This window comes from Rhagoletis zephyria, unplaced genomic scaffold (genome assembly GCF_001687245.7).
Source record: "Rhagoletis zephyria isolate East Lansing unplaced genomic scaffold, Rhagoletis_zephyria_1.1 Rzeph_scaffold_03106, whole genome shotgun sequence".
In the NCBI taxonomy this organism is placed as follows: Eukaryota; Metazoa; Arthropoda; class Insecta; order Diptera; family Tephritidae; genus Rhagoletis; species Rhagoletis zephyria.
This window is the reverse complement of record NW_016160190.1, coordinates 7,804-34,412: the sequence shown is the minus strand read 5'-3', so window position 1 is coordinate 34,412 and position 26,609 is coordinate 7,804. Positions and strand designations below refer to the sequence as shown.

Genomic DNA, 26,609 nt, shown 5'->3' with positions numbered 1-26,609 from the left:
CTTAATATTTTGGTGAATGCCTTCAAATATAATAAATTTTGTAATCCCGGCGGAAAACCCGCAACTTTCTTTGGTGATGCAGTCTAATGTACACACATACAAACTTTGTAAGTAGTTATGGTCATTCATATTATTTTCGCTTAAATTTTTAAGTAAAGTCCTTGTCTAATGCTTATAAATGTAAACGCACCATTAAATATTTGTTTTTGTTTTTTTTTTGTAGCTTTCAACTATGTATTTATTTTATATATTTACTTGCTACGTACTATGTACATACACACATGTAAAATTAAATGCATATACACACATAAGTTATGTTCTGGTATGTATGTATATGCAATTTATAACTTATGCATTATACACGAGTACGATTACGATAGTATTGGCTTGTGTGCTAATTTAGTCGAATGAAGTACGTTACATAATAATTATTCTTCTTTTATACATATCTTATGTGTTTTTCAATAATTGTATGCATGTATGTACTATCCATTATATGTATACCCAGATTCGTAACAACAACATTAACTGGAATCTTAAAACCTACAACTACTATGAAACAACGACGCTACTGACCGTGCGCTTAAGTATTATCAACCATCTCCAGCTTGAACCCAACAAACTATATACTCGTGCAACCCCAATTAGTTTTGAAGCCAAATGTTCTTTCTTAAACTATTCGAGATTTAAATTTTATACTCGTTCATATATACATACATACATATGTATGTACGTATGTATGTACTAATTTTATTCTTTAAAGTTTTTGGGTCGTTGCCTCTTACAGTTCTGTCACTGCATAGTTGGAGTCGTCGGTGATGGCGGGCGGTGGTGGGGGTGGCAAATCATCATCATCGTCCAGATTATTCGCCGAACTGCCATTGTGTAACGGTAACGTAGTGGCGCTGCTACTGTTGTTGCTGCTGCTGCTATTGTTGCCGCTATTGTTGGCACTGCTGTTGTTGCTGGCAATGCTGCCATTGTTTGCGCCGTTGCTGCTTTGTTGACAATTGTTGCTGTTATTGCTTTTCGAGTTTATGCTGTTGTTATTATTATTATTCAATGCATGACCGGGTTTGGGTGGCGAATGAATGGCACCACCTCCACCACCACCAACAACACTAACGCCACTCACACCGATAGTGCCCACTTCAGTGGTTGCCTCCAGCGGTGGCGGTGGCAAGGGCAGTGATGAATCGTCACTAGAAAGTCGAATCTCCCCTGTTGTGACTGTTCCGTTTGGAATTTGGTGTAGTTGTTGCTGCTGTCCACTAGTAGCATGTTGTGGGTCAGCGTGCGCGCTCGCATTCGATGGCGGCGACGATGTAGGTGTGCCAATTCGAGGCGGTGGTATGGCTTTCATTTGTGGTGGCAGTTTCATTGGTGGCCGCTGCAGCGTCCTGTGGCACAATAAATAACGATATTACTCATTTTTATCAATGTGTTTTTTTTAATGGATGTTCATAGATTAGCAGATTTTTCCAAGTTTATAGTGGGAGAGTGTTCGATAAAAAAGGACTTTGCAAAAATTGGATGGCTAAATATGCGAAGGAATCTTGATATTTCCAGAATCCGTAATGACCATTCCGTTAATCAACTTCATTGACTGTATTGTTTTTAATTTGGCAGAGGAATTTTATGCAGATAAAATGCGATATTTTCATTGCTATATTCTCGAACTATACAAATAAGGCGAAAAATATGGCTTGGCGGTGAAAAATTACCTAGAGAAATAATTACTGGGCATACAAAGAGAGTCCTTGCTTAATGGAACAATCCTCACTTTTATGATTTGCGAAAATCGATTAGTGAACGACTTTAGGCTATTTAAGTATTTCCTTATTATTTCATATCTGTGTACAACTCAGTCGATACATTTTTTTTTAAATATATACATGTACGGCAACAAATAATTATAATCTTATACGAAACTAACAAAAAAAAAAAAAAATAAAATATATGAGTGCTTAATGTAAATTTAATACTAAAGACTTAAGTTCGGAAATGGGAAGCTTCTGTGCTACCAAAGGCTTTTCGAAGTCATAAACCTCAATCTAATAAAAATTCAGAAGTGGAATATGAAAACTCGTTTAATTAGTCTTATGGACTCAGCTATAATTTTCTAGACCATAAAACAGCGTGTGATAAAAAATTCTGAAGTGGAATAAGAAACATCTCATTTAAGTTTAAGTAGTTTAGAAAATCAATGTAGGTTTTCGGAGGCCTTTAGAGTAACATGCGTTTAAAAATTCAGAAGTGGAATAAGAATTTCATTTAGTTTTTACATTAAACAGTATTCAAGTACTTAAGTGAACTCAAAAACGTTGAAATATAAGGAGTTTAAATGACCATTTTGTAAAAATTTGCTATCACGGTATAATGTTTTAATACGTGCAAGTAAACTGAGCCGAAGTGACGCGACGGAGCTCCGCGACTGGTTTAGCGCGCTCTAAAACGCTTTATAACTCGGAAAAATAAAAAAGGCCCTTTTTAATTATCGATTCCTATGTAAAAAGACCAGATCTTTCGATTGAGATGACTAAAAAAATATTAAAAACGACAATCATTGAGAAAAATTACAAATAAATTTTCGTTTCGAAAACCCATACGCGCCTGCGGATAACCAGTAGAAAAACCTATAGAAATCATAGTTTTCGAATTTTTTCCCCCATTTTCTGTCTGCTTCCCAGCTAGTCGAAAAGTAGCTTGTTTTGCACCCCTCAGCGCGCACGGGACATTTGCCCATATACATGCATATCGTTCTCCTTATGCCATAAATTGTTTACATCGGATGGGATCGGTATATATGTACAAGGTATAAGTTAAAGTAAAGTTGACGTGGCAACTTATGGTCATCAGCACACTTAGGACCTCTGTCACGCCCGTTGTGGCACCACTCAGGATTTTTACATCCCATCCTATATAAACTAATTTGTGGAGTTTACCAGTAAATATATAATACAATGGCAATCTTGGCAACGGAAGTACCCAAACTTATCTTGAAATTGACCACACTTACTTTGAGTAACTCTGTTGCTGCTGATAGATCGACTCAACCTTAGCCGGTTCGGCGTCTTTCGGTATCTCAGGCAGTGGACAGTTCAGTATCGAAGGTTTATACTTTGGATCAAACTTGCCGCCTTGTCGCAAAGTTGAGCACTTATAAATCTGTTTGTCGCGATCGTAAATTGCCGTTTCCATGGCAGACGTAGCTGGTATATCACGATGATGTAGTCCATCCTGTGGTGACTTTATTTGATTGTGTTGCTGCTGCTGTTGGTGTGGTGGCGGTGGCTGTTGTTGCTGATGTGGCGGTACATGATGAGGCGGTATCTGTGGATGTCCTTGTGCTTGCGAGTTCTGCTGTCGACGCATCGTTGCCATATTCGAGACATAAATTGAGCCTTGGCTAACAGCCACCAATGGTTGGTAGATGGAATGCGGATTACCATTTGGCTGTAGGGCAGCAATATGTGCCGGTATTTGCTGATAAATTTGACCATGCTGAGCTGTTGTCATTTGGTGTGGTGGCGGATGAGCAGCTGTGCCGTATGTACCATACTGTTGAGCAGCCTGTTGTTGTTGATGATAGATGGCATGTTGGTGTTGAACAGCTGCTGCAACGGCGGCATGCGAATGTGGATGCGGATGGTGACAGTAGATCGGTTGACCGGCCAATTGTTGAGCTTGTTGTTGAGCGAGTTGTTGCTGTGCTGCTTGTTGCTGCGGTGTTAATGCCGGCTGACTTCGTGCGGGATCGCTACAGGCTACTGGTGATTTTCAGTAAAAATCATTGGCTTCCAAAGTTTTGCATTGTTTGCTTAATGTAGCATATTTACCGTTATTGGGACCTGCAATATGGGCGAAAAGAATGTTAGTGAGGAGCGAGAGGCGGAATGGGGGAAGTGATTGAGGCAAAAATGCGAAAGAGCAATACGTGATTTGTAATATATGATAAGTGCAAGTAGGAAATGGATTAAACTACTTTGAAGAGATGGAGGTTGTCTGTTGGTCGCATGACGCAGGTTCCAACACACTTACCAGTCAAGTGGGTAGGGCTATGATTGTGCGACGGCAAACGACCTAGCGTATGCGTGCCCATAGCCCTCATGTTCTGCTGCATGTGCGCGTGCGCCATCATCTCGTGCTGTTGCCGCTTCGATGGGTGTTGCAAGGTGTGGGAGCCACTTATGACCGGCGGACTAAAGTGCCTGAAAAGGAGGTTCGAACAAACAAATTTAAACAAATCTCACTTGAGGGACATGCTCACCCATTGTGATTGCGTGGCAATGTGCGTGCCGCATTCATCATCTGTTGATGATTTTGTGGCGCTGGATGTGATATATACGACGGCTCGTCAACCTGGGCGTAATCATTTCGCTTTCGTATGTAGATCCAAGTGTGCGAATCAACCCAAACCATAATCGTAAGCAGTATAGCGGCGATAAAGCTAGCAATCAACATCAGAACCAACCCTAATAGTCCGCCCTCGCAGAGGCCTCTTGCGGCTGCCAAGAAATTGTGATGTACAGCCTTACAGTCCACCAAGGCTGTGAGTTGAGTGAGTAGCCGCTCACTACTATTTAAATCCGCATTAACAGCACCTAATTTCGGTTGCAAACCCGACGATTTGAAAAGTACCAAGGAAATCTTCATTACAGTCGCCATCGCGCTACGTGCGTTGTTTAAAGAATTTTGCGACTCGCGAAGCCGTTGGGTGAAAGGATTAGTGTGCCCGGGTTCACATTGAGTATAGTGCAAAAGAACATTGGTCGGAAGGTCGCGGGGCGAGGTGGATACCAAAAAATCAGCCGGATTAATGCAGAGATCTCCGACAGCAACCGATGAAGATAGGTAAAGGCCAGACATCAGCCAAGAGCCGGTGACCGCCAGCAAACCACAAACGCTAAATAATATGAGCGCACAACGTGAATGACGTGCCACACCTACCAACAAAACGGCACAAAGCACCAATAGTAGAGCGAGCGTGGCCACCGTACCCGGCCAACGAATGAGCTCCCATTGATCGCCACGCTGGAAGAAGTGTTAAGGCATACAAATTTGCTGTTTGTAAAAAATGGGGATCAAATATTTTAAAACCAAACATACCGAAAGAAAGTGTGTCATGGAAATGCCCAACAGTGGTCGACGTATATCACCAGCAGCATTAGTGGCCAACGTCACATTGCCTTGCACAATATTCAATGAGACAAAGAGTATGGAGAGTGCAGTCTGATTTGAGACGGGTTGATCGAAAATGTCGGCCAACTCAACCAGTTGTGGCCGTATACGATTCTTTAAAGTATTCTCCAGTATGTGCGTCTGATTGCGGATAGTGGTTACCAAATTATCAACCTTGCGGCCAGCAGTCAACACTTCAAGCAGGCCATTATGAAGATCATCGTTGCCATATAAACCTGAGGAATGGAAAGGGAAAGCAATATATATTTGCATATAAAAACTATTTAACGGTTACAACTTTTTGAGTGTTTTATTAATCTACAACTTCAGATTGTGGTGTGTATCTTGATGCCGTCCTATAGTTTTATGCCACCCGCTAAAGCGCTATGTATGTATGAAGGAAAGATGAGACGTAACACTCACATCAATGCTTAATGCGACTAACTAAGAAATAGATGCACCCACATATCGGTCACTGTAAAATCTTGAACGACTTTACTGCATTTCCTACAACCGATTGCATCCCACCTACCCGTTCTACCAACATTCAAATACATAACCCCTCAAGGTAAAAGCGGACACTGGGGTGGCCCAAAATAAGTAAAGTTGGAATTTGTATGCTCTCAAAAAAAAATTCTTTAGACTCAGCGGCGTATTGTGAATGTTTTTTTTTTTTGCTCGGTCTAATGTAAATATGTACCCATCTTTTCTAATGACTCCGAAATGGACCTATACATTTATAGTACATGTGACGAAAACCAATATAGTTTCTGTTGATTTGTTAAAACATGTGTATACATAGCGTCACTAGACACGAATAAAGTCGCGCTAGCGTTTCGTCGGCGAAAAAAGACGCATACAAAAATTTTACGAAAAAAGGCGCTTAAGAGAAACTTCGGCGAAGAAAGACGCCTAACCTAGTTGACAGCGATGAAAAATGCGTAATCATAGATTTATACTTGGCGAAGGACTGTCACTTCAGCACTATTCCCCAAAAATTATTAACGGAATGTACATACTAATACACCCGCGTCCTTCTTGGGCGTCAAATATTTTAACGCGTCTTTCTTCGCCTTCAACTATGTTAAGAGTCTTTCTTCGCTGAAGTTTTTTTTTATGTGCCTTTTTCGCGGTCAACTTTTGAGCTCCCGCCTTTGTTCGCGTCTAGTGACGATAGTATGTATGTATGTACATATATTAAACTGCATCACTCCCCATACAAAAAAAACGGTACTGTGCTTCCATTGGAATTATAAAATTTTAAGACGTCCACCAAAATATTTCGGAAAAATATTAAGATTTACGTGAGCTGGACCCATTTGAAAATACCTCCAAAAACGGAGTTTTTATGACTAAAAATAGTTTCTCCATTGACAAAACGGTTTAAGCCTAGAAAATTTGCATAAAAATATTTAAAAAAATTAAAAAAAACTTTCAACGGAATCATAATAATGAGATTTTTGATGCTGTTTTTAACGAGCGTCATTCCAATTTGAATTAAGATATGCTGGTATTTGAAAAAAAAATTGGGACATGAATGACTTTTTTTTTGCACAGAAGTAAAAAGAGTGGGAAAATACCTTTGTACTGAGACCCCGTAAGTTTAAATCAGAATTGTTTTGCCCCAGTCATTCAAGTTTTTCATAAATCAATCTTTGAAAAAAGTAAAAAACAGCATCCAACACTTATTACTACGATTTTATGCAGATTTTTTAACTTAATCTGTTTGTCATCTGAGAGAATTTTTTTCTAAAAGTTCTACATATTTTTATTCATAAAAAAAACTTCATTTTTGGAGGTATTTTCAAATCGGTCTAGCTCACGTAATTCTTAGTATTTTTCCGAAATATTTTGGTAGACGTCTAATAATAAATTTTGTAATCCCGGCGGTAAAAACGCAACTTTTTTTGGTGATGCAGTCTAATGTATAGATGTACATATATAGCTCTCAGTGTTAAGTCGCTCCTTATTTCATTCCTGTACAGATTTAATTATTTTGGTGACTTGGCCTAAATATTCTAATGATTCCATCGGACACTCTCCCACTGAGCCATACTAGGATTCCATTCGCTTCTTGTATAGAGCCCTTTCACAAATTCTGATCCTAAATCTAAATCAGAAGTGCATCTCCCAATTTCATTAATTCCAAATGCTACCGTTAACTAAAATAGTATGTATGAAACGCGACCGCAAATATTTAAAATCTTGCTCCCAGACCTTTTTACTGGTAACAATGCAAACATCCGTGACGATTGACTGTCAAATAGCGTGTAACACGCGTCACTTGTTATAAATCATTGATTAGGTAAAACTACGCCTCATAGATTACCATCAAGTAGAAACTGAGTAACTACTAAATATGTATTTAAATAGGTATGAGTATATACATATATTCGTTTTTCAAGGTACTTGAGTAAATTATGCGCAAAGCTAGTTTATATGAGGGTTGATTTTCTGCATATTTGAGTTTAACTTTTGTACAATTCATTCACTCTCAGTCAATAGTACAATAACAGTTACAACAGAAGTCATTGACTGCCTATACACATACACAAATTTGCATAGTACCCATTTATGTAGTACTTCAAATATACAAACATAAGTACTCTACAAAAGTGTGGTAAGGTGTGTCCTGCAAACCAGCAAAACAACTTATTTTCAATGTGGACACACCCAATTCCATAAACGTTATTAAAGTTTATGAATATTTCCAAAAAAAGAAGTACAGCTATACTCGTACATACGAGGGGTGGCTGAAAAGTTTTGAGCCCAAGTACCTTTAGGTGTCATTAATGTCATGTGGCGCGGGTCTTATTGCTAATATCCCTATTAACATCATTACGCTTTCAGTATGAAAATGGAGTACAGAGTTGTCATCAAATTCCTCACAAAGAACACTGCCGTTACCACTGTTTTTTGGGACTGCGAAAGTATTATGTTCATCGACTATCTTCCTAAAAGCACTACAATGGACGAAGGCTATTATGCCTAATTGTTAACAAAAGTGCGTCAAGTAGTTGTCGAGAAACGTAGAGACCAAGGAAGTTCTGTTTTTACAAGACAATGGACCCGTGCACACCGGACGAGTTGCAAGGCATGCGCTGGCCGAGACTGGATTTGATGAAATCAACCACTCACCATACAGTTCGGACCTGGCCTCCTGCTATTACTTCGTGTTCACCTATTTGAATAAAAACCTCCGTGGATGAAGATTTTCGAGTGAAAAAGAAATGATTTATGATTCATGTAAGAAATGCTTTGAAGTATAGTGAGATTACATACATGGAAACATAAAATTGTTTTGAATTTCTATCAGCTATTTTATACCTTAGCCTCTAAAACATTTAGCCTCCCCTCGTATAAATGTACATCCGTACATAGTTAGAAAAGGTTCACCAACAAAGTGGAATTTAATTTGCTTTATTATTAACTTTGCGCTTTTTATAAACTTTTAACGAATTTTTAATAAAAAAAGAGGAAAAATATTTTGTAAACAGTTGCCAAACTTTTATCCCATTTCATGTTTTTTTAATTGCAAACCCTCTGCCAATCACCACAGTTTTTAATTAAGTTGACATCACAAATTTGAAACACTTACCAAGTCCTATTGCCGCGCAACACATTACCGTTACAATGGATAGAGCAACTTTTAAACTTGTAATGGAATGAGCTGGTCGTGGTTTCCTGTCACAACATCGTGTCATTAAGTAGAGTAGCAATCCAAGTAGAGAGATGATGAGGAGCGCGGCCGGCACGGAACCCAATATACCCAAACTCTAAAATTGGGACGATATGAAAGCGTAATCATTATTATACTTAGTATGCAGGTGTGTTTATGTGTGTATGTATGTAGATACGTATGAAGGATTGTTAAGATGAAAATATACATAGTTAGAAGTAGTGATGTGCTGAGTCGTTACTTTTAAGTATTGATCGATACTCGGTACCGATTTAAAAATTATCCAATATTTTCGATACTCCGTACCGAAACGTTTAGACTTCCAATAGAAACACATTTAGACCAAAAATAAAAGCGTTTTAGAGGAGCCTAGCCTATAAAAAACAAGTGTAGGGGCTAATAGTGGTTTTAGTGCTGACCTAAATGAAAAATATACATATTTACATTTTCCATCGCCACAACGCAGAGAAACTCTTTGCTATTTAAAACATTTGTTTCTACATAGATGAATCGGACGATGTTATCTTTGTCAACGCATTTTTCGTGAGTTTTAGATCTACGAAGGTGGAAAGTAATAAAATGGTATTTTACTGTTGCGACAATATCAAGAAGGCGATGAGAGTATTTTGATACATACTATGTGGTTTCCACATTGCTTAGTAAAAAGTATTCAACTTTTGGGAAAGCATCGTCTTACTCGTACTAATTTTGAAGCATATTCGTGGTCGAAATGAAGTCGATGCTGCCTTTTTGACAGATATTCTGTTGAAAATTATGTCAAAAAGCTGTAATTATGTATGGAATCGGTATTGGGTACCGAAAAGGAAGTACTGGGTACCGAAATATTTCCGAAGTATTGGGTACCGAAATATTTCTATTGTGTACCGGCAATTCAGCACATCACTAGTTAGAAATGAATTAAATTTATATATTTCGTTGCATCCTAAAAAATAAAGTATGTATGCAGTATTTTGAAACTCATTCCATCAAAAGAAAAACCCTATGAATATTAGACAGATCTTTGAATTAAAAATATCCAGTTTAGGTTTTACTACACCTACTACTTTTCCGGCTGGTTGTACAATTTCAAAAGCATATGCATTACAAATCGAATGCTCCAACTTATGAACCTTCGACGGTGTTTAAATAAAATACCAGTATAAAGTAATCGTCCTAGTAAAAATGCGACCATAAAATTATAGTATAGCACTCGAAGTCCGACTGAACATTTTTTATTAGTTCTGAAACAGATCCAGAACCGTAATAGCAAATAACTCTGTTAAGGACGCAATCGGTTGTTTGGCGATTTTACATGAATGTACTTATCTCGAGGCAACGTTAGCTACTACTAGTATTCTTCGGGCAATACCTTTACATTACAAAGGCTTCAAATGCAGCCTGAGACACAAAAGTAAAACTCAGAGCACATTTTCACCATTAAAAAGTTGCTAACTCTCTGTCTCTGATAAAATTTTCGGGCGTTTTTCCAGTTGGCCAGCATTTTAAACTCTTCGTACATAGCAGCACTTCAAGCACTCACTTTCGGCCTATTTCCTCTTAGTGCAGCAAATAAGTTTCGATTCGTTCTTCGGTTCCCCATAACGGTGCCAGATAGCTCGCGTTGCGGCTGATCGCAGCGGGGCCCTGTAAGCGGCATCTTTTTTCTCTGCAGCTTCTTGACACTCCCCAGCGTACCAGTTGTTTTTTAGATGAGAAAGGGAGTGACCAAGAGAGCCAAAGGAGCCTATATAATTTTTATTTTTTTTTTTAGTAATATGAAAAAGAAGGATCTTTGTATAATAAATATGGTATTTTGCTGAAAAGTTTATTCCACCTACTTGTATGTATGTACTAAAATGAAAATACAAATCGATTAAGCTAGATGGAGTTTTAATTGGCAAAATCAGACATTAATTACGCCTATGTAGAATATTTAATTATTACACCGTGCGACAGTAAGTTTTATGTACACACAAAAAAATCATATATGTAATACTTCTATATTGGCAGTAAGCTAACTTCTCAATGTGTAAGCATTCCGAAATCAGAGCGAGACAGTCTAGTACTGTTTTTGTCAATGTATTGTGTACTTGAGTGCAGTTTTTGTATATTTGTTGTGTACATGTTTATTTATAAACGTATGTGTTCCTTTTCTTTCGTACGTGTTTATTGATATATCTGTACTGTAGTGTTTTCGGACGGTACTAGCTCTTACTGCCAATATAGGAGTATTACATATATGAGAAAAATGGATATATTCGCAAAGCTATGGACAAAATATAGTAGAACTGCGTATTTAGTTTTTTCTCTGATGTCAGGATTTTTTCAAACATTTCAAAAATATGATTACTTCCAAAAATTTTTTAAGAAATTCAGTGCAATGTAGAATAGCAAATAGAAGAGAAAGTTCTGTAGGATTAAAAATGATTAAATTTTTTGATGCATAAGGACGATTGGGTATGGAAAACATCCTTTAAAAATTATTTACTTGAAAACCCTTGAAAATTTACTTCAGTTATTATTATTATATAAATAACTTATGAAATAAACAAATAAGTCGAATTAAAATGCTTAAATTTTTTACGACAGTTTGTTGAAATTTTTCCAATATTTCACAAGGTTTAAAACTTGGATTTAAACAGTTTGTGTTAAGGTATACACTATGTGAATATAGTTCTATGAAACATAGCAAACAAATAAATTTTTAAAACTTGTCAAGAACCGCTGCGCTTATAATTTTGAACCGGGTTGTATTTTGATTTGCTCAGAGAAAAACAACTCTTCTTTTATTTTTTTTTAGGGAAATTTTATTTTTCCAAATATGGCTTGAAATTTCGGTATGGTGGTGTACATATGTATGAATCAGAAGGAAAATCAACGGAATAAAGCAAATACATTCAGAAAAATTTTCATATGTATAAGACCTTTTGCATTGATGATGACGACATGCACTGTATAAAAACGTGAACAACGGTATGTGTGTATGTATGCATTTTTTTTTACTTCATAATCAGCTTTATCATGAGTTTAATTTTCCCCGAACCGATTCACTTTTCACTTTTTGTTTCCATGTATTTTTCGGGCGAAACTCAGGATAAGGCTGAATACCTACATATTTACTCACCTCCAAATATATTTCATCATTCGGGCGAAATGTGCTGTTGATTTTGTGGAAAGTGATGTTGTAGTGCGGCAATGCGTGCAGAAGCTTCGCGATAACCGGCACCTTATATTGGTCCGTGTACTCATGATGGTAATCACCCATTTTCACACAAAAGCCCCAATTAATTTAAAGTCTCTTTCGCAACGCTTTCTCCGTTACGCTTCACTTCTTAGTCGTTTGTGTGAGTGTGTGTGTGTGTGTGTGTGTGTGTTTCAAATCCGTTTATAAGTTAAGCCACAACAAGGACCTCGAAGACGACGACGATGCTTAATATACGACGGCCAGCAAGTCCCTGCTGAACATAGTATGCATATATGTACTGGTATGTAGGTGAGAACACGTGTGTTTGGTGGCAGTGCAGGAGTTTTCGTTGCGCAAACAGAGGTGACGCTTTTGGCGCCGACGATGACACCAAAGAGCTACTTAGATCCTGGATGCGGATGCTGATGCTGATGCTGGGGCTGCAGCTGATGTGATTGTGCAGTTGTGTTGTGATATTTAATGGCTGAACCTCTTTCGCACAGGGAAACGAAGCCACACATCTAAACACTTTACACTGTGCAGCCATTGTTGGGGGCGAAAAAGGAAAAACCGAAAAAAAGAAAGAAAATTTAAAAGAAGAACGACTTTTGTTTTAATGAATTGGTGCACACAAACACACACATATTTAAATTATTGCGCGCAACAATATTACCTACACACAAATTTAGGGTTATTACAGCACCGGAAGTGTGTCAAGTGTGCAACAAAACAAGAATAGAGGCAAATACAAAGGCAAAATTCTAGTTAAATATGTATGTATGTATGTGCAATAAGCACAGCCACAAGGAACACAGATCACGATCCCGAGAAGTACTTGAAATGTCGGCTTTGCTTGACTGTCAGTCAGCCATCAACCGTCAGTTGTCGCATGTTTTCTTGGATGTGCGTGTGTGTATGAGGGCATGTCCTTTCAGCACGTCACTTTGTAGTACATATTTTACATTTTGAGCATGTCTGCTTGTGTCAGTCGAAGACTTGGGTGCATGGGTGCATACAACTTCCTTGCCATCGCTATTGGTGCACTTTTTAATGACACTCACGGGACACTCATTACCTTCGATTATTCGTTGACATAAATGTGATTACGCGCACACAGCCACAATGCATTTCAATACGGCAAAATTGCACATTATGAATGATGGAAGGAAGCGTCATTGTTACTATCTACACATAGAAAACAGCTGCTTACATACTAGGTAGGATATTATGCTACATCTTCGCAACTACGACTTGGCCACCTTAGAATTCATTTTACTCGCACTTTACTACTTATATAGCTTTTCAAATAGCCCACTTAAGCCCGTAACTGTGATTCATTGCATACGCTACTAACGCGTAAATTTGTACATAAGCATATACGAACATTTGTATGTGGGAAAGAAGTAAGACACGAACCAGGCAACCAAACTTAATCCGTAAGATAAATATGCCCTTCGGTGAAAAAGCACACAAGTTTATTTGCCTACATTGTCGGGGTCACCGGCTACCAGTGTTTTGTGATGCTATGTTGCTTGATTCCCCTCCTCAGCGAGGTATTTACATATTTGCATGTTCGTATGAAATCGGCCAACCAAGTTTTGAATTGTCGAAAGCATTACATAGGCAGGGTTGCCATTGAGGAAAAAAATACTTACCATTCACTTGAAAAAAAAATTTACCAAATCTGGAAAATGTCTAACAATAACTTGTTTTAGTTATTTTAATAAAAACTATAATTTTTTTCTATTTTAATAAAAGTAAAAATTGTTTATTAATAAACTTTTTATTTAACTAAAGATATGATATTTGAGATTATAAGTATTAATGGCATTTTCTCGGTTTTGCTTCAACCAAAAGCGAAAATGATGAAACTTAAGGCAATAACGAAACTTCAAATGGAGTTATTATAGACAAATAAGAATATTGTTTCCGCTTTAACCAAACCTATAAAATCAAGGAGTAGAGTCAAATAAAATATTTAGAAAAATTCCAAACATTTTCGTCAAAATTTAATGCAATTTAAAAGCGCATGGATTTTTAGTATAACCAATAACAATGTGCAGCTAAAAATTGCCGTTGAATTTTTTAATTTTATTTGCCGCCGGCCTTTGTGGTTTTTGTTCATTTAACAATTGCCATTTATAAAAACTTACGTTGATTTATTTATTTTTATGGGCTACAAAAATTGTATACTCGAAAATTTTCTAGAAATTGTGAATAAAAAGTTTAAAATTTTGATGAACATTTTTTTAATTTTTATGAACTTTATTTAAAGTGTGGAGCTTTGATTTATTTTACAGAATGAACTATATTTTCATAAACAAATAACGCAAACAATTGTTCATGAAAATAATTGTGAATATTATGTTAGAACAAGGTGTACCAGTAAAGTGTTCGAAAGTTTGTAAAAAAAAATAGGACTACACTGATGAAAATAAATCTATCTTATTAAGATAACTACGAAAAATTAAAGCGGGAACGAAAAGTTTTTTTTGTTCTTTAAAACAAAATACTTTAACAAAAATCTAGCAAATTAAACAAAAATTTACCTTTTTACCAACCCAATTTTTTCTACCAATTTTGGTAATTATTTATTAAAGTGGCAACCCTGTACACAGGTCTACGATTTAAGAAGTGTGCCTTGACAACACAAAAAAAATTATATATTTTTCCTACGTGTAGTTTCTATAAATAACTAAACTGATTTTAATATCATGTATTCATCGCGTAGAAGTATCGCAATGAGCCAAAAGTATTTAATTACATTTTTGGTGAATACACAGTTAAAAAATTTCGAACCCCTATAACAGATTTAATGAAAAGTACTTATTTTTAGTACATAATTCAAATCGAAAATTATCAATTCAAGCTTGGATGCTCCTAATTGTTTGTAAACTGTGATGCGAACACTCGATACAGTGGGTCAGTGTTTTAATTTTCGTGGCGTAAACTATTTAAACAAAAACAATTGTTCGGGCTTAAAATCGACTTGAAGACACTTGCCACATTTAGAGTATGTTCCTATTCCAAAATTTTGTTTCTTCCGTGACCCAACATTCAAAGAAATCTTCAATGAATTGAGCAGTGGCAGTGGCAAAGCAAAACCTTTCGCCCAAAAAGAATTAAATGATATGATAAGAAATCTAGAATTATCTTAAAAAACTGCTGAGGTTTCTGGATTAAAAGAAAAACTTTTGGCGTCAGGTACAAAAGTGATAGAATGGTACAAGGGATCAAAACTTGCCTGCCACCCTTTTCAAAAGCTTTTATGTACATATGTGTGCATATATGCATGTAGTATATGTGTGTGTATATGTATATATGTATTCCAGTCAAATTTTAAGTCTTGAAATCTCAAATTTAGCTCAGAATCCGGCGACAATACAATACGAAAGATGAATTAGGTCGCTAGGTGGCACAGTAGTTGAGATATTAGAAGGATCGCCGCGAATAAAAACTAAATTTTCTTCACTTCATGAAAACACAAATCAGTATGACAAGCAGGGACCGAACATAACAGTTATTGATGAAAACTGTCATTGAAAAATTCACTATGAAGGAAATGTTCTATAACTAAGTAATACATACCAATAAAATTTTTTTTTTCAACGAAAATAAAAATTGATTTTTTTTATTTGTATGCAAATTTAAAAAAAAAATATTTTTGATATTTATTTTATGAATCCAAAACCACAATTGTTTTAAATTTTTATATTATATGGGTTAGATAACAGTTATTGAAGACTTTTATTTATGAAAATCATCGATAAAAATCAGTCTGTGACTTTTAATTTTAAAAGTCATCAATATAAATCGGTCACCGACTTTTATTTTTTAAGTCATACGTTTAAAAGTCATTATAATTTTTCGGAGTTAAGAAGGTGTTAGAGAACAAAAGTTTACTACGACTTATACAAATGACTTTTATATGTATGACTTAAAAAGATCATGTCAGTGACTGATTTATATTGATGGCTTTTAAAAGTAAGAGTCATTGACTGATTTTTATCGATGACTTTTGTCAATAAAAGTCTTCAATAACCATTATTTAAGATATATAGTATAAAAATCCAAAATAACTGTTATTTGCAGATTGTTTAGTTAAAAATCAAAAATAATTGTTATTTTGGATTTATAAATTAAAAATCAGAAATGTCTATTATTTAACGATTAATTAAATAAAAATAAAAAAAATGTAAAGAGCGATTTTTATAATAAAAGTTGTAACTGTTACGGTCTCTGATGACAAGATTACCAAAGGCGACTGCTACTAATATTTAAGTTTTAAGTTTTGTTTTTTACATGTATACATATCGTTACCTTAATATAGGAATGTCCTAACTCATATAGTCGTAGAAAAGCAAAAAAGCCGTAACTAACTAATATTTTTTATTGCTTAAAATGATGTTCGGACTTATAATTCGATGAAATGCATCATAATAAATCAAAAAGGGAATTTTGGGTTTTCACTTAGTTACGGCTTTGTGTATTTCAGCGACGATGTTAGACAGGCTCTTTCTATATTAAGGTAACGATATGGAAGTTTTGTTAGCCTTTTGTATGTATACAATGTTAAAAGTTTACTACTTTTGTAATAAATGTATATACATATATAGAAAATGGCCTATGTGTAGCATATTTTTTTTAATGTTCCTTGTTGTTCTTTTTAATAAAGATTTTCGCCTCTGAGGAAGCTAAGGAAATTTAGCGAAACGTTGGTCATGAATTGAAGAAAATTTTGTTTTACATTCACTTCCGCACATTAGATCCACGAAGCCTATACAAAAACCAATATTTTATAATAAAACATAATAAAAACTTTTATGCAAAAAATCAAGAAACGCAATATCTGTGTGAATTGTGAAAGTTGTTGGTCAATATTCTAGGCTCGCCCAAGTCCATCAAAGTTCAAGTACTAAAAAAAGTTTTTTCTTAGCGAACTTCGATTCTCTACAAAAGAGGTCCATATACCTAATTATGTAGGGCTAATATTTACTTTAGAAGATTATTGCAATTTTAGTAAAAAAAATTTATTAATTTATTTATTAATTTTTATTTTTTGGCCATATTGAACTTTGATGCACTTGGGCGAGCCTAAGATATTGACCAAAAATTGTCATATTTCACACGGATTGTTTTTAGAGCATAGTGAACCATATTTTTGCTATTACCAATCAAAACTCTAAAAACGCGGATTTTCGGCCCACGCTAATGTACATATATATGTACTACTACAATATGCCTATCCATGGTCTAAACAATGGATACTGTTCCGGTTTGAAATAAACTCATGGTCAACCCCATAAATTGTTTGGTTTCTCGGGTTCCGTTATTAGAAAATTTTGCTGACTATGTAAACGTAGGCAGCTGTAGCGTGTAGTCTTTCGAAAAACCTAGTTCTTGAGGAAATATTGCCCGTAAATCCCTCAGTAAGATACCGAAAACAAGATTTTGTCTGTTAGTTTTATCGTTGGGAGAGTCTGCCATTACTTTTCTTTGCAGGTTTTCGTAGAACCAGTACAAGATCTGTCTTAGTTTACAAATCTTGCCGGGACTTCGCTTAGAGATTTTAAGCGTAGACTGAGTAGGTTGTACGGTTCTTGAACTCTAACGGCAAATCATAGACAACACTTGATTTTTTTTTTTTGTTAGATTGGCGCTTACACATACTTTTTAGTGTTGGTCGAGCTTATCCTCCGATTTGTAGCATGCGCCTTTATGTTGTCACACAAAGGGGATTATTAAATATAAATAAAATAGAGTCTGTTCGTTACTCTTATTAAATATAACAATCAGTTTATTTTATGAATTTACTTATCTACTCCCTTCTAAACACGTAATCTATATACATATGTAAGTACATATTCTATGAACCGTTAGATTTTGTCTGTCGCTTAGAGTGTTTACATAGTCTCGTGTGGATAAATCCGTTTCCAAATACATATGTATATATCAGCAAAGGGATAATTTCATTATAGTACTTTAAGCTCCGTAACGACATTCGCTGTTGAGCATATACTATGTACATATATGTATGTAAGTATGTATGTTTTTACAATTTCTATCCCGGAATCTATAAAATTTTTTTGAGCCAAAAATACTTGGAGTGAGCAAAAAATTCTGAGCTAAAGGAACTAATAAACTATAAAAATGTCTCTCTTTCTCTCTCTCCTGTTTCCGTGAGATCAAGCGAATGAATACTCGTATTGTGTTTACGTATGTAAATATATCCTTATCGCGCCCATTTGTTTGTTTACGTTTACTCTCGGCATTGGTACACCGACAATGCATTCTTGCGCAATAGCCGGCGAATTCTCCCTAAAGGTGAGCTCTCAAAAGAAACAATTGTGTCGAGTTTCCTGAGAGCAGGAAATGCAGTTAACTTTGACTCTGGAGAAAAATAGTAGTTGTTTATATGTCCAAGCGAGAGTCGATCTCTCTCTCTCTATCTCAGTTTGGCATAGTATATGCTGTGCCTCCCGATTAGCGGCAGCTCATATGCGTATATATAGTATCCTGTGGCTTTCTCTCAGCATTACTATCGTTCACCACCTTCGACTACCGTTGATGACGACAACGACGACGACGACGCCAACAACGGTAACGACAACAGCCACTGGTTATCCTGTTATATATTCATGTGGTTGCCATATCAGTCAGCAAGCAAGTGTTCTTATAAAGTATATTGATTAAAAATCCTTTTTTTTAAGTTTGTCACAACAACAACCACATCGAATTCGTGTGCAACGCGTATAACTGCGGTTATTGCTGTTCCTGTTTCAGTGTCTCTTCCTATTGTGTCCTGCGCGAGGGTCGGGTCGCCACTCTCATACACACAAACACACACAAAACACACCTTACGTCTGCCTACGTACGAGTAGTTTTATATCAATAAGGACGTGCTTGCGTCTGACAAGGATATGACTCTCGTAAAATGCAACGGACGTCGCGACGCACAGTGGTCAATAAATGGGATTTAATGTTCATAATTCACTGGAGCCTTCATTTCTCAACTGATTTGATTAATTATTATTTTTAAATGAAAGCTAATAAAATTTGCAAGAGACTAGTTGAGCCCAATTTTCGAATTTTTATTTGTTTGTATTCAATTTTTTAGTGCAAGTGCAGTTAAAAACAATTGTAGGGTTCTCCTAAAACAAAAAAAAAATAAATAAAAAGTAATAATTTGAAATGTTATAAAAAAATGTTACCAAAAGTATTTTTTTGTTTTTAATTTTTATAAAAATTTTGGGTATGCAGTTTTATAGATTACTAAATTTTAGTACAATAAAGTGCAAGTTGTAAGTCGCTAAGAGTTCGCGTTGATTTTTAATAACATAACAAACGCTTTTATTTCCCATCTGGCATGCAGATGTGCTCGAAATGTTAGCGAAAAAATTATTAAAAATCAACGCGAGCTCTTAGCGACTTGCAACTTGCACTTTATTGTACTAAAATTTAGTAATCTATAAAACTGCATACCCAAAATTTTTATAAAAACTAAAAACAAAAAAATACTTTTGGTAACATTTTTTTATAACATTTCAAATTATTACTTTTTATTTATTTTTTTTTTGTTTTAGGAGAACCCTACAATNTTTTATAACCTTTCAAATTATTACTTTTTAATCTTTTTTTTTGTTTTAGGAGAACCCTACAATTGTTTTTAACTAGTTTTTATTATGAAACTTTTATTAGCTGGAACAGGAGAATCGGTCTTCTTCAAAACTGGCGCAATTTCTGCACTTTGCACTAAAAAATTTAATACAAACAAATAAAAATTCGAAAATTGGGCTCAACTAGTCTCTTGTAAATTTTATTAGCTTTGATTTAAAAAAATAATTAATCAAATCGGTTGAGAAATGAAGGCTCCAGTGAATTATGAACATTACATTCCATTTATTGACCACTGTGCGACGGTCGCTGGGCAAATGCAGATTGCCATGGCGCACACAAGTTTTGAGTTTGAGGGGGTTGGCTGCTTGCCTACAAGATGTCGGCAACGACTGCGGCAGTCGCGCTAGTATTGTGTTTGGTGGACAAAGCTTGCCGTGTAATGAGCGGGGGGTGTGGTGACGAACGAACACGGCTTGTGCGGGATGGTGGAACGTTTGCTGGTTGAGTAATTGCAAGTAGATTTGTGGGTGTAGGTGTGTGTGTGTGTGCGCGCGCGCTGTTCGTATGGATGCTGTTAGGGTGAGCTCTGCCACAGCCACTGTCTATAGATTTAACCATTGGTGCACACAAAAACAAAAACACATACAATTATCCGCAGAGGTACATACAAACATCCCGTTGCAATGCACAAATATTAGAACATATCCCACAGACACAAGCAGACAGGGAGTGACTCAAAGTTGTTACGATTTAATTTAAAAAAAAAGTGCAATTAAAGAGTTTTTGCAGCACTGCAAATACTTAAGAATGAACTTTAAACTTGATTTTGTAGCTCCCGAAAGCTTTTGAAGTACACAAAAACTGTGTAGCTGGAAAAAATTTATTTTTCAGCTATTAAATTCAATTTTTTACACTTAACTATAAGTGTTTATGTATTCACTTATGTGTGTATATTAAACTATCATCAAATTTCTTTTTCATCATTTAATTTTTTTACTCTTTGCTATACATATTTTAAGTTGCTTCTTATTTCTTCATTTCCAACATTTTCGTATATTTTCTTCAATCACTTCAGTTTATTTTATTTAATATTTAATTTTGATTTTGAACTTTGCGTTCGTAAAACTTTTATGGATACATAATTTTCGCCCTCAAATGCACTTAGGGCGACTACAGCCAGCAGAAACTATGTACTATAATCGCATAAGTATAGCTAGTTGAAAAATCATTTGCAGCATTTTGCATAGCTAGACTCACTTTTCAGCAATTCGCAAACAGTTTTTTCACACTCATTAATTACACATTTTATAATTGATTTCATTTCATTCACATTTAATTACTTTTTCATTTAGTATTAAATAAATTAAATTTTCCCCAAATTCACTTTGCTTTGTATCCGACGGTCGATTTCAAACGGCAGCCGAAACGCATGAACCACACATTCTGAGCTTCGAACCTAGTATGAAATTTTTTTTCTTTTAACCCGGTCACACCCTCTATTGCTGGGTATACGAGTACGAGCTCTCAAATATGCAAAAGTACATATTCGCAGATTGTATGTACAATTTGTGGGAAAAATAAATATACGGAACAGGATTCAGGATTCAAGTACACTGCTAAAATGGGAATAGAGAGTACCTACGAGAGAGAGAGAGAGAGCGCGTGAAAGTTAGTGCGCATTTTCGTTGCGATTGCCCTGTGAGATTTCAATAATTTATGCCTTTATCGCTTTGTTTATATGATTGGCAAGTATCCTGATTTTTTAGAACAACAACAGTTATGTTCTTGTTACAAGGTATGTGGTGTTGTAATCAAAAGCTCAGGCGCTCTTGTTGTAGATGTGTGGATTCGCCGTATTATTTTATGTATGTACATTTGTATGTCCTCATACATACGTATACAAATATATTCACATCGTTAACCGATGACAGGAAGGAAACCTAGCCAATGCCGGAAGTACATATGCATTCCCCTATCAAAGCAGCCCTTTGTAGTATATGTATGTACTATAGTAGACACTTGTGTTGACCTGAAAAACGGAGTAATTTAGAGTTGCTAATGCTCAAAGATTTCAATAAACGAGCAGTGTACATTAGGATTTCAATGAATAGAGCGGCGCAACAAGATCCCCAAGTTGATATCCGGCAGCATTTGGAGCAAAGACAACGAAACGTTGCTGGCAACATACAAGGCAATTGGTTGGCCGGTTCTAAACTATGCAGCGCCTGTGTGGTTGCCGCGGACTAGAAGGACGCAGTGGACGAAGCTGCAGACCTACCAAAACACGGTACTCCGGACAGCGACCTAATGCCTTCTGATGTCGCCACAATATCATCTACACGACGAGGCTCAAATGTGCTGCAAGCAATTCCTAGTAGGGTGTCACCGACCGTGAGCACCCAAACAGGCACTCGCCAAGGTGCGTCATAAGGCATCTATACGAACAACTGACGGACGAAGTCCAGAGGTTCATAAAGCAACCTCTGCACTCGACAGCATACCGACAGGCCATAAACGGAATTCACAGGGTATCAGTGTCGATCTATACTGACTCTCGACCTGTGAATGCCGTTTTGGGAACACAACCACCTGACGTGGACGACAAAGAGCTTTGTCTGCCTCGGGAGACTCGGACTACAATAGCCCAACTTCGCTCTGGCTACTGCAGCAAGTTTAACTCGTTTCTGAGCAGATTAGATGCAGATGTGTCCAACAAGTGCCCGGAATGCGGAGAGACACACCACAACTCAAAGGATATTTCCCATACCCACTAAACCCTGCTCAGCTAATGCCTCTGTCCCTATAGACAAACGCCGTAGAAGCTGCACGCTTCCCGGGTCTCCCGTTATTTGCGCTTGACGACAACTATTGAGAGACTATCCCTGAGGATGGGATATAAATTTGTATGAGAAACACCAGTGGAAGTTCCTCTTTTATTGTTGAAAACCGATCTTTAAGTCGACAGGTGTTCATGGCCTCAAATAAAACCTCTCTCTTAGCAAGTTTAGCATACAAAGAACTGGAAGAGTAGTTGTAAAGTGATGGTTAAACCTCGTCTTCATTCTGAATTCAGAACATTTCTTCTTAAGGTGGATTTAACATCGGTAACCTAGAACAGAGTGACAGAAAGACTTAACACAGTGGGAGATCGTAGCCAAAAATCCAAAAGAAATTAAGGTGTTGTAAATACGTTTGTTTTAATTAAGTTTTTTTATTGTTGTTCTCGTTGTACCACTAAGCTTCGTTAGATTCGGGAACGGAAAGGTGGAGATGCTAGGATCGTCGAACGTGCCAGCATCATTTCCAAGAGATGACATAGGAAAACTATAATATTTGAAATGAATATTAAATAGAATTATGCTACAACAATTTATGCCTGGAACTGGAACATCTCTTCCTTCGAGAGGCTCATCCAGGCTGGCATCCCGTATTAGTATATAGGCGGCTGGAAACCTCCAGAAGTAATAGGGGCAGAAAACTTAACCGTCAGAAGAAAGATGTATTTGCTTTGGGGAAATATCCGAGCATAGTTCAGGCGGAGCTAAATGAATGTATGTGTGTACATGTGCAACGACACACTTGGATATTTAAGAGATTGTTCTTTGTGATACCACGAAAAAACTCAACGGAGACCCTTAATTTAGTCGGCGAAACGCCCCGAGCCGACTACCAAATTTCGAATGCGGCTATTTTCGATTCCTGAGAGCTCAGTGTTAGTTAAGAAGTGCAAGCTAAAATGCTTCCCTGTTAGCCTCGTGACCCGTGTGGCCCGACACCTAAACTAGCCTTAATAAGAAGTGCGATTGATAGAGAGGTCAGACATTCCTTTACCGATTTCGAGTGCACCATTACACCCTTTAGCAGTGGGTTTACCGCGTCTTTGATGGCAGCTATTTCAACCTGAAAGACACTGTAGAAGTCCGGAAGCCTGAACATAGTTCTGGTGGAGAGTTTCCGACAGAACAAACCTCCACCAACCATGTCTCCAGGTTTTGATCCGTCCGTAAAGAAGTTTACCGCTCTCTTCTTCGAGTAGCTCCGCCATACCCGGTCCTCTCTTCAGGGAATATGGGTAGAAATTCTGAGAGCCTTTTCGGAGGCGCTGTAATCTATGTGTTCGGGAAGAAGTCAAAGCTCTCCAGAACTCCAGAGTGTTGTCACTCGATTTCCTGTCAGGAATATCCGCAGGCGCCGTGTTCCTAATGCTCCACTAATTCCGATAAGTGCGATCTATTTTGAACGAGCAGTAAAAGGCAACCGACGCCTTTCTTACCCTTTCCTCAATATTAGGTTTCTACGACATCTTTCTATCCAGGATCAACCCTAAGTACTTGACCCTGTCTGAAAGCCGCAGACGAACACCCCTACTCGAGGTAAGGGCCGCAACGGAAATCTTGTACTTCCTGGTAAACAATACCAGTTCCGTCTTGCTGGGATTTGGGTCTATCAGTCTCTCTAGCGTTTCTAGCAAAAACGAAGACATATTAATAGGCCTAAAACCCTAGGGGAAGCATGAGGGCCTTTTCCGGCCTTCGGAATGAACGCAACACTGATCACCTCCAAGCCTTGGGAATGTACCAGGTCCTAACACAATTCATATAAATAGGAGCCAACCAATTGCCTGACACCTGAAGAGCCCTTTGCAGCTGCGTAGTTATGATGCCGTCGGTTCCCGGCGACTTGAAGGGATTGAACGAATTTATCGACCAGGCCATGTGACGATAGTCCAGAAGATCGGAGTAGTTCAGAACCTGAAGTACAAAATATTGCAAAGAATACTTTTGACTGTACTGCGAAGTACGAAGTACTGTACTTCCGAAAGAAGTACGGTTGGTCACATTAAGCATGGGTACCAGGTTAAGAAACATGGAATATATTCGATATTCTTTGTACCAGGCCAAAATAGAATAGAGGAAAATGATGTAGAAGATTGTCTTGCAAGGGAGGCAGTAAATTGTACACCAACTGACCCGGAGCCCTTCCTAATACTAACACCCGATTTACATGATTCAAGTACTTGAAAGCAATTCTTGCTCATTCTCTTTTGTGGTTTCTATTTGCTTTTACACGTTTCAATTTTGTTGAATTCAAGTTTTTGGTTCTTTAAATGGGAAGCAACGAAAATGCCAAAAGCAATGCAAGAAAGTTGAAACGACTTGACGGTACAGACACATGTCTACTCGTCCCTTTTCTTCTCACCCCCTCTCTTCCACATGCGAGCAGAATTGAATTCAATACTTGAACTGTGTAAAAGTAGTCTTAGGAAGAGCTCAGAAAAAAGAGGAACACACTGAGTGAACTTAATTAGCGAAGCTCAAGCACAGAGTTTTTTGAATGGTTATAATATGAAGAGATTCCGACAACCAATCAGCCTTCCAAAAGAGAAACTTAGATTATTGATAGGTATAGGTATTGGAAATGGATTTAGTACGGGAATAGAACCGTAAAGTATGGCAGAAGAACCGGTTTTCGGGTTTCAGATGGTTTTCACATTTGCGCGAGAGCCGGTTTTACGTTCGGAAAGGCCTCGAGTTATTGATATGCTATGAGTTTTGTCAGAGGCATTGGAATAGGGCGGTAACTGACGCTATTTTATTTAGGTGCGGTGAAATAGCTAGCTATGTACAGGTACAGGAACAGATGTGAGACTTTTTTCTGCGTCAAAATTACATTCTACGTTCTACGTTTGAAAACTCACAATGAAAACCATTTTTCTAAAATTTTACCATAATGTACTACGGCAACTCTGCGGTATTTGTCCTCTACTTCCGGTAGTGAAATTCCTATGATTTCCGGTAGTGCATTCCAATGATTTCCGGTAGGGCATTCCAGAAAAATTCCAGCGAGTTTGACAGCTGACAGTTTTTTGACGTTTGTTATTTTTGTTTGTTGACTTTTTGATTTTATTCTCATCCGCGAATTTTAGCAATTTATTTGTGTTTGGAGTAAATCGCCGAAAAATGCAATTAAAGTAGAATTTGTGACCGATAAAAAGGACAAAGACCAAAGCAAAATAAACAAAAATTGGAATTCCAGTTTGCAGCAGTTCTCAATGTAAACTCTAGGCCAAACCCACTCTATCAACGATGTCTGTGAAGTCACAACGAAAGGCCGTATCTACAAACGCAAATGCGTTAGGTGAAGGAGCTTCCCGGGAAAACCCCAATTATGGCCTAACCACGAGAGTTGCACTAGCTCGTCTGCATGATGATATAGAAAAGTTGTTGCGTGAACATGAAGCCACCTATGCCAAGGAGAGGTAAGTGTACAAGGGGTATACTATATGCATATATACACACATGCTATACGCGCGTGTGTTTAGTCTAGTCAAGATTTATTTATGTATATATGTGTGTGCATATTGTTTGCCTGTTAGCATACTTAATTATTAATAATATTTGGATTGCTTCCAAAATTTCTTGTTGTTGTTCATTGCAGCTTCTATCGCAAACTGCGTTCGGCATTCGTCAAACCCAGCGACACACCACTAGGATGGCCTGCAATCACAGCCACTCTATTCACTATGATTGCGCTACTTATCGCCGACGCATATCTGGCTGCGATCTGTGTTGCGGCTATCTTATCATTGGATTTGTGCGTGGTGGTGCGCGAGAACAATTTACGTCGTACCGAAATCTACCGCAAGACACGCCAGGCACTCGCCGATATAAGACTCGCTGAACGTGATCTATGCGGCGAGTGGCAACCATGCAATTATCCGCATATTTGTTGTCCAATTTCGCCTTGCGTGTCGCTGCAGTGGACATATCGCGATGGTAATATTGTAAATCTGCCGTGGGCCCTACTTGTACGGGGCGATCACATCGTGCTACGGCCGGGACATATAACACCCGGCCCATGTGCGGAGGTGAATGGCAAGCGCACATTTGAAATGCATGAAATCTATGGTCCAACACAAGTTAATGATCCTCCAGTGCGCCCATTGGC

The 26,609-nt window shown here is 37.2% G+C and overlaps 2 protein-coding genes across 5 annotated transcripts in view; one reads left to right on the top strand and one right to left on the bottom strand.

The window, feature by feature from the left end:
- Nucleotides 1-272: 272 nt before the first annotated feature.
- LOC108368417 (protein tweety) lies at nt 273-21,160 on the bottom strand. Of its 4 annotated transcripts, none has more exons than XM_017623265.1 (9): nt 20,919-21,160; nt 11,985-12,579; nt 8,780-8,957; nt 5,110-5,417; nt 4,271-5,034; nt 4,042-4,211; nt 3,840-3,851; nt 3,020-3,770; nt 273-1,400 (listed from the first exon to the last, which is right to left on the bottom strand). In XM_017623265.1, the coding sequence occupies exons 2-9, from the start codon at nt 12,123-12,125 to the stop codon at nt 782-784; spliced, it is 2,943 nt and encodes a 980-aa protein (XP_017478754.1). In that variant the 5' UTR covers nt 12,126-12,579; nt 20,919-21,160; the 3' UTR covers nt 273-781. The 4 variants fall into 4 exon arrangements, with proteins under 4 accessions (XP_017478754.1, XP_017478755.1, XP_017478756.1 ...); XM_017623266.1 differs by having other exon boundaries at nt 21,002-21,160; XM_017623267.1 differs by lacking the exon at nt 20,919-21,160 and adding an exon at nt 17,715-17,736.
- A 4,398-nt stretch (nt 21,161-25,558) lies between these two features.
- Nucleotides 25,559-26,609, top strand: part of LOC108368419 (transmembrane protein 94-like) — a 6,657-nt gene continuing 5,606 nt past the window's right edge. The window contains exons 1-2 of the mRNA XM_017623269.1: nt 25,559-25,920; nt 26,100-26,607. Coding sequence (XP_017478758.1) covers nt 25,748-25,920; nt 26,100-26,607 — 681 coding nt within the window. The 5' untranslated portion in view covers nt 25,559-25,747. The remainder of the gene's footprint in view (nt 25,921-26,099; nt 26,608-26,609) is intronic.